The following is a 9,128-nucleotide window of genomic DNA, read 5'->3' as shown; positions in this document are numbered from 1 at the left end:
AAAACTACTATTACTTTAAGGGGAGATTCAGATTGTCAAAATGGACTTGAATAGGAGCAATAATGCAGCCATTAACAGGAAGAAATGGGCTTAAGGGAATACATGAGCAAGGTTTATTTTTCACTTTCCTAATGCTGCAGTTCTGTGAGAAAGATGTAAGAGGTTGAACTTGCAGTTCGTGTTTAGTGAGTCCAGGTGTTGGGTTGTTTTTGTTTTTTTTTGTGGAAAAGGAAAGTAGATAGTAATGTTTGAGATTACCTGCATCTGGAATTTTTCCCATAAACTGGGATTCTGCTGTATTCCATCAAGAGTAACCCTAACGCTGGTGCTGTAGTGGATTGCAGCAGAGCTACTAAGTTTTTAGCAGTGACATTAAGTGAAACAAAACACCTAGGGTGGCAGCAGACCTGTCTGCAGTTCCTGCAGTGAACAAAGTTTGCTGCTTGTTTGTAGCTGGCACGGTCAGCCACGCTGCCTGCTGTTCAGCTGATGGATCAGATTTATAATTTGGATTGTGGAGCAGTATGGGCCAGAAGAGCTATGGTGGTGGCATTTGTAGACACAGTGAAGGAGAGCTTGTAGTTCCCTCTGAAACTCTAGTCTGATGGGTGTCTCAGTAACAGTTTGACATGACATCATTTGTTTCAAAATAGCAATATTTTTTTAGAGCTGAAGATTTACTCCTCTCTCAACATAATTGTCCACAAGGCAGACAAGAAAAAGAGAAGCAATGACTTTCCCTTAAGCAAATATAGCATTAACCGAGAATCTTTAATTAAGGAATGAAATAAAGCTTTTGCTTGAATAGGTGCTAAATAAGAAATACTAGAATAACCAGTAATATTTGCGTCTTTCCTGATCTTCAAGTGGTCTAAATGGATGCAAACTGTAGAGGTATCTCTGTAGAGGTATGCTCTGCTGTCTTAGGCCAGTCTACACCTCCAGGCACTTCAGTGCTTAAGATGACTCTAACTTCATAAAATTCAAAGTTGTGGAGAAAAGGGCTCTGGTTTATTCCACCTAACCCTCTGCCTCTAGGATCATAGGAGTCCATGTCTCCCTAGGTGCTTCACTCCCTCAATTCAGAGAGATGGGCAGGTTTTCATCTCCCAGAGAGCCATTCTGTTGACATGAAACTCAGTGAAAGAGTGAGGCCTTTGGCTGTTTAAATCAAATTAATGTTGTATTGCAGCACAGAATCATAATGAAGAAAACCACAGGAAATGTAGCTACTCTAGGGCCTCAACTGCCAGTCATCCTTCCTTGCTCATGCCAACTAGAAGAACCAAACTTGTCAAAATAAATTATGTTTGAAAGGGTAGATGTCACAGCAGATTATTCAGTCTTGCAGAATTTTTTATAATACTGTAATAATACTTTAATACTATGATACTTTGTAATACTGTATATCATAAAACAAGTCTTTGAAATTCTATACACCTACTTTCATTATCATCTTCATTAAAAAGTGATAAATAAATGCTGGGCAGGGAGGAAGCATCAGTTTATTTTTGTACTCAAAGGTACTTTTAAAAAAAGAGGGTAAAAGGAGGGGACTTTAGCATTAGGAGAGTTTTGTGCAGTTGTCTTCAAAATAAGTGAAGATTCAAGTCCATAGTTAAGTGAAAACTGGGAGATGGGTGTTAGATTTGGGCTAAAGAATTATATTGGTCCTGTGGGAGCATTAAACATGTATGAGAGCACTGACTGCTGGAGACTTTTCCCTAGGGTTTTCTTTCTTTGCTTAAATTAGATATTTTAGTTTCTGAAGGGCTGTCATTTTATGCTATGTTGCCCACTAAATTTGAACAGGAAAGGGGTTTTTTGAGTTGAAACAGATGGATCATATTGGGAATTATCTGGGAGTTCATGACAAAATTATTTATACTCTTGAGTATGAAGCGTAACACCATAGAAATATATAACCTGGATAATTTGGGGTCTTGTTTCAGTTTCATGGTATGACACATTAGCAGTGTATTTAAGAAATTATTTTTAAGAAAAGTCTGTATGGTTTTGTGTTTAGGTATGAAGCATGAAATGGTGAAAGTGATAATCCTTTCTATAAGTTTCCAGCAGAAGCTCAGCCCACATGTATGCTCTAGGGCTTGATAGATGACTGAAGAACTGGTAGACTTTTGTCATTAGGAAATACAGATGATAAAAAGAAAAAAAAAAAAGTTAAAAATTCATTGAGGGTACTTTCAGAGGAGTTTTATTTGCTTTTGTAAAATCTTAGCTGAAAACTGCAAGGTCATCTTAAAAGTTTAAAAACTGGTGTGTATGGGGGGATTGGAAACTTTTGGTGGTCCTTCAAAAAATGTATTCTTGTGAAAAGTATGGAGTACACTTTTCTTGTTGGTCATAAACAAGTCAATGAAAAATTTTACTTGCATGTACAGAGAAACTCTTCAGCAGGGATCTCAGACTGCCCAGAAGCTGAGCAAGGGAAGCCCTAAAACTGACATTCCTGGTGGTTTCTATGATAAAAGAGAGATGGGAGAAATTGTTCGGGTTTTTTAGAACTTTAAGTTTTCTTGTGCAGTCTAAAGAAAAATACTAACCCAGAAACATATTCTCTTTACAAGCTTCTATAAAGAGCTGAAAATAAGATTTAATAGAATGAAGAAGGAAATTATTCATTGCAAAGAGTTTGAGAACTATTTGTATTTAAAATTGAAAACACAACCTTTTTCAACATAGCAGTTGGCCTAAGTTGTGAAGGGTTTGTCTTGTTCAGAGTAGCTGTTCATCATAAATGTCTAAAAGTGACAACACTCAACAATATCAATTTTAAAACAGTTTAAAACCACCTGGATGTGAGTTTTTTTGTTTTGAAGTTTAGCAGCAGAGTATTTAAAGTGTGATGGGGAAAAATGGCAGTAAAAACATGCAAAATATCCACCAAAATAAGGTTTGAAATACTTGTGCCTTGAGAATGTGCATTAGTTTGCAGTCTTGAATTGGAAAGGTGTTGCATTGTTCCTAGCACAGGCAGCAGTGGCATTATCTCCAGCAGCTCTGGAGATTACACATATGGCTCTGAAGCTCACAACCTGCTGGTTTCAGACAATTTTAGTCTTTATCTGGAATCTGACAATCTATTAATCTTTTGTATAGCAAAAGGGAGAAACAGGGAGCTGGGATCATTCCCAGATGCCCTGCCAAATCTTCAAAGGCAGAAAACTTTACTAACAGTATTTGGTGCATCCACTCACTGATGAATGAAAACAAATTAGTCAGGTTTTTCTGTTTCCTTTCAGCATGTCCCTGCTGAAGTAGCTGTTGTTTCAGCCTACTGAGTATATTTCCTTTAGCAGAGGACAGCAGATGGTTGATTTTTTTTTCCCCACTTGAAAGTTCAAGAAATGTAATAATGTGCATTGTTTCATTGTTTTGCTCTGTCCCACACATTCCTGGAAGGTCAAGCAAGAGAGAAAAATAATTCAACAGACTGAAGAACATAAAGGCCTCTCTTTTTCTTTTTACCCATTCCACTGCTTTTATATAGAAACTCCAGTAATTGTTTTGAAGGCAAAGTCGTATTTATGTGAAAGACCATTGCTGATGTAGCAATTTCCTGCCTCTGAGGCTGGGCATGGTTTAACTCACAGAGCTCTAGGCTCGGTTTTTCCAATTTCCATTGTGTCTTCAAGTCCGCCCTCAGAAAACTCCAAAACCAACTCCAAAACTTTTGCAAACAAGTTTGGGTTAAAAAAAAAAAAAAATTCAACATGTTGAATAGAATCTAGAGGTTGGGAAGTGTGCCTAGGTAGTGTAGAGGGCCAGCGATCGGCTGCTGTGTGTTGTGACACATTCATAACAATAGTGTTTTTTATATTTTTAAATACTTTTGGAAATACTCAACTGTATTTGAAGTGTTACAACCTGCTTTTCTTGAGCTGCTCAAACTATCCTGAAACATTATGGGCATGAGAATAGGTAAATACACGAGACATAAAGAATAACACAGAAACACATGAATATTTTACAGTGTGCTTGTTAAAAGCACAACCACATAGAAGTTGAAGACAGTACATGTCCAATAATTAGGCTTTCTCAGAGACAAATACATGCTTTACTAATTCTTAGCTCTTTGAACACGGGCAACACTGAGCAGCCATCAACTGTTTCTTATCATTAAAGGCCAGTTGCAACTAAAGCTAGAATACTTGCTGAAGGCAATTACTTCAAGACTTCACAGGAGTTGGATGGTTTTTCTTCAGGTGTATCTGATTGATGTAGACTCCTCAAACCATTAGAGTGCCAGTATACATATTTATTACCATCTCTTTAATGCACTTTTCCAGTGTAAAAGTTTTTTTGTTGTTTTTTTTTTCCCTCCCATGGCAGTTTAAAGAAACATTGTATGCCTAAAAGGCCTTTTGTAAAATACAAAGCACTCCTGCAGGAGTGCTGGCTGGCAAGCACAAATTTTGCAGCTAGTCTATGCACAAATTTTGCAGCTGCCTTTCTTTTAGCAATGTCAGAATTTCTGAAAATGTGTACTCAAGGCTTTTCTGTGGGCAGAACAAAATAATTTAAAAAACCTTTTTCATTTAATTGCATGGTTGTGCTACCTTACTATCAGGGGTTTTTCTGTCCTTTTTTCTTTTATGTGGGTAGTTTTTTTTTATGTTCCTACAACAGCTGTTCTGCATGTCTCATCACAACCTTTGCTAAAATACAGTTTAACAACTTGAAACAATCCACAGAAAACATAACCCACCCTTCACTGATGATTTCATAGCGCTCTAAAACATCCAAAGGATGAATAAAATCACTAGGATTTGGCATTTTAGTGAGAATTTAGGAAGCAACCTTCCCCTCTCCATGTGTATTTAAACTGCTATCCACATAACACTATAAATTTTATTTAAGGAAGATTTGGGGTGGCTTCTGCATTCAGTATTCCTCACAAACTGACAACATCAGGCAGAAGCAGCAGAGTTGAACTTAGGAAGCTGCTTTTATGGTAAGAATTTCATTAATAGATAACAGCAGAGATCAATAGTAGGTGTTGCACTAATCATCTCTGGAATGTTCTTTCTTCACCTCTATTCTGCTCCAAGTGCCAAGATTTCATTTTTAGAAAACTGGCTTGTGATTATTTGCTATATGTAACTTCAGTATCATGTGGGAGAGAGCAGCAATGTCAAACTTTATTTATTAAGGATCATTTAAAACTGTATTTCAAAGTAAGTAATAGAACCCAGTTCTACTCCCTCCATTGGAGACTTAATGTCCCAACACTAAACAATGTAACCTGTTAGAGTTCAATGCTGTTCAAGTGATATAGCAGGGATTTTAGGTGCAACATATTTGCATCAATAATCTCAAATAAATTAAGTACCAATACTGTCCTTCCTGCACTTGGTTCCACAGCTATAGCATATATAGCAGCCATATAGGCCATATATAATTTCTCAGTGGAACTTCATATTATGATCAGAAAGGTTATGTAAAAGCTCTTGGGTATGACCAAAGCATAATTTTTTGATGCAAGTTAATATGCTCATGAAGGATAAGGTTGTGCATGCCCACAAGTGCACTGTATTTAGAATTGTAAAGGAATACAAGTTTAGAGATCTACCTCAGCAAAAGCATTTAGTGAGCATTTCAGAGTTGGACTCAATGATCCTTATGGCTCCCTTCCAGCTTAAGATATTTTGTGATTCTGTGTTCCAAAGAGAAGGAACAACCTACATAATATATGGTCTCACTCATCACAAGAATGATGAAACATTTTCACTTCAAACTATAAGGACAGAGATAGATAAAAATTACTGTATTACTCCCTTAATGAAGGGGATGGGTGAAGGGATTAGTTCATGCATTCCTGGGAGATGCATTGAAAGAGCTATAGGCATACACCACAAACACTACTCAAATACTTGCACAAAGACATTTTATTATGAATGCAATGAAGATATAGATTTTTTAAAATCTGAGGTGCTTATATAACCAGAGCCATACTGGCTGAGTGACCATCAGTCTGCAGGGCACGACAGTGGCTGGACACCCTTCAGCTCCAAAGCTTTGCTAAAGTTAATCTCTTGAGGTTTTGCAGTACCCTTGGTGAGCTTCAGAAATCGAATACATCCTTTAAAGCGGATATTAGTCGTCAGCCCAAACTGGGTCACACCATCTGAAGGAAGGAAAAAATTACAAAGGAATGATATTAGTTTGAGTTGATACTTGAGTTAATTTTGTTCTTTGAGAGTCCTGCAAGATACAAGAACAGATACAACAATACATGAGTGCTTTATTTGCTGTATATTATAATTATTTAAAAATTACAAACATTATGAGCAAATGTGATGAATACTTCTGTTAGATAACAATCCAGACTTTTCTTTTTCTATCCTACTATGAAAGTGGTAGAATCTGAACACATATAAACTGCCATTGTAACCCATGTATGCAGTTTGCTACCTACAAATGTTGTACAGTACATATGTGATGCTCTGCAGGTATTCAACTTCTTGAGCTGTTTTTCCACAGAATAATATAGGAGAGAAAATAGGCCAAAATAGATGAAATTCTCAGTCCTAACATCACAAAGAAGCCAGTTGCTCAGGATGGATCTCAGATGTCATTTACAGACTGGTCTGGATAGTTTTCAAATATTCTTTTTTTTCCCTTGCTGACAGAGTAAAGCCAGGAGTTGGAGTATATTTCTTCCACTAATGAAGGAGGGGATGGAAGTGAGGGTGGTTTGACTTGGAAGCTGGAACTACTTCTCTCTCAACTGATTGAAATTCATGGCTCAAATTGTTTCTCAGTGTTCTTCCAAGTGAGTTGTATAAGTAACTTTACACTTGTAGAGAGACTGTCTGGCCACAGCATTATTCTGTTTCACAGAGGATAAGATGCCTGAATCCATCTGTCTCTCCTTGCTTGGGGAAGAGTGATACCAGCAGAGGAATGCTAACTTTTATGGGTTACCCAGGAATCTCTACTGTTGTCTGCACTACAGTGGTGAAAATCTCTACGCAGAAAATTCTCCATCAGCTAATTCTAGCTGGTTTACAACCATTTTGCTCTATTAATTTGGAAAATATAAACATTTACTAATTTTACAAAATCCCATGAATTTGTGATGCAGCTGTCTAGGTATTGGTAATGTTAAAACAAATCCTGGGTGAGCTATACTAGGCAGCAAAATAAGAGTGAACACTTACACATACAGCAGGTTTATTAAATAATTTCATAACTTGCTATGTGGCTGAACTCATGAATATCCCTGCACCATGAGGTAAGTGTAGGTTAGTTTTGCACAGATTGCAGGGTTGCTGTGATTTGTGTCTCTCCTCTTGACATGCAGTACAGAATGAGATAGTAACTCCATCTGCAGTGTTTCTTCAGTGCTGGCTCCTGTGTTAGAATCTTGTTTTGTTATGAAAAGGCTGCCACAAAGCTGTTCTCCTTCTGGCACAAAGTTGTTGGTCTTTACTACAGTCATTGTGACTAAAGTTCAGTATATGTCAGTACCAAGGACAATTTTTTAAATGCTCCAAAGCTTGAGAGAGAAAGCTTTTCAGATGCACTGTATCACATATTAGAAGGGGTGAAGAAACAACTTTCAGAAAATAATTGAGGAATTAAATAACTCAGAGGTGTCTTTCCACTGACCTCAGTATGCACTAGAGCAGACACATACTGCAAGCATACTTCACTTTTTTTATTTTGGTTTGTGAGCTAGAGGGAAAATTTATTACAAATGCAACAAAATTGGTACTTTGCAAATGTATTAACTGTATTTTCAGAAAGTAAACTGCTGTTAGAGAATTTATTGACTGTCTATGAGGAGATGAATACTAGCATTTATTATCAGCTTAGTGGAAGATGAAGCCAGCTACTGATCTCAGCCCAATTCTCGATGCTGTTCAATTACCTCTGCATAAAACAAGTTCTCTTGAGGGCTTCCAGAATACTGATTAGCAAATGTAGATTATGGGTTTTTTTTCCTTTAAAACCCAGCAGACCACAAGCAAAGGCTTTAACAAGAAAGAGATGGTGTCTTCTTACCTCTCTGTGCAAGCTGTTGTTCCTCCTCAGTTCCTCAGTTCTACAAGCTGATTTACACATACACTGCCCTGCCCCCTCAAGAGCATAAATATACATTCTTTGCTTAAAATTTGCTGTTCCTAAGTTAAATTTAAATGCGCCAAATGCTGTTACTACTGCAATATAACTACAATGCTATTACCAAACAGAAAGTTTTAAGAGGGAGGCTGTGTGTCTATGAGCAGCAGAAGGCAGAAAATCTGCCTGATTCCTTGTGACAGTGCCTCCATTTGAAATGGGGCAGGGGTATCTGTGAGAGCCTCTTGCTGCAGAACTTGTTCTGAAATGCGGCTGAATGCAGAAATGAGCATCCACGCCAACTGATACAAACTCTGCCTGTCTTTCAATCATCTTTGGCATACTAGTCCTACTTAATTTAATCCATTACCAAGGCAGTGTTATTGGAGCCTGAGTAAAGCACACTTTGTGTGCTGCATGCTCACCAGGATAGCCTCCGACAAAGAGAGGGTCGTTCGTGTCCGCCGAGGTCGAGGCCCTGTTGGGGCTGTCGGTCTGCACCTGAGTGCCATCCACAGTCAGCTCCAGGCGGTGCTTGATCTTGTTTGCAAGAACCTTGTGCCACTGTCCATCACACAGACTGCCTGGTGCACCAGGCTCATGGACAGCAGAGAATCGGCCTGCACCATTGTCCACGTGAAACATCACCTGAAAAGCACGGCAGGGACGTCAGCAAGTGTTCTAAACAGTTCAGCTGTTTTTGTCTGTTTGTTTTGTTTGAAGTCAACGTGGTTTGACTGTATGCACCAAAGACTATGTGAATTGCTGTCCCTCTGGGATCTGGGTTCTATCACTGAGGCTAAACACAAGTGGAAATATGCAAAATTTCTGTCTAAGTTGTAACTGTCCCTTTTTTTTGGTTTTAGTTTTAGGGTGTATAAAACACCCCTCTAAAATCTTTATAGTTACGGAATAATGCCTGGTTTTCCAGACAGTGAATCAAAAGATATCCAAGAGAATCTAGTAATATTAATGACAAAGCCTTTTCTCAAAAATTCTTATATGGTATATATTCTTGTAATTGAAGACCATATTTCAAT

General features: G+C 37.9%; 1 protein-coding gene across 1 annotated transcript in view; it reads right to left on the bottom strand.

The window, feature by feature from the left end:
- Nucleotides 1-5,891: 5,891 nt before the first annotated feature.
- Nucleotides 5,892-9,128, bottom strand: part of LAMA2 (laminin subunit alpha 2) — a 330,175-nt gene continuing 326,938 nt past the window's right edge. The window contains exons 63-64 of the mRNA XM_056488060.1: nt 8,514-8,736; nt 5,892-6,148 (exon numbers count right to left, since the gene is read on the bottom strand). Coding sequence (XP_056344035.1) covers nt 5,991-6,148; nt 8,514-8,736 — 381 coding nt within the window. The 3' untranslated portion in view covers nt 5,892-5,990. The remainder of the gene's footprint in view (nt 6,149-8,513; nt 8,737-9,128) is intronic.

This window comes from Oenanthe melanoleuca, chromosome 3, assembly GCF_029582105.1.
Source record: "Oenanthe melanoleuca isolate GR-GAL-2019-014 chromosome 3, OMel1.0, whole genome shotgun sequence".
NCBI classification, from domain to species: Eukaryota; Metazoa; Chordata; class Aves; order Passeriformes; family Muscicapidae; genus Oenanthe; species Oenanthe melanoleuca.
Note: the sequence above shows the minus strand (reverse complement) of the source record. Positions and strands in the feature narration are given on the sequence as shown.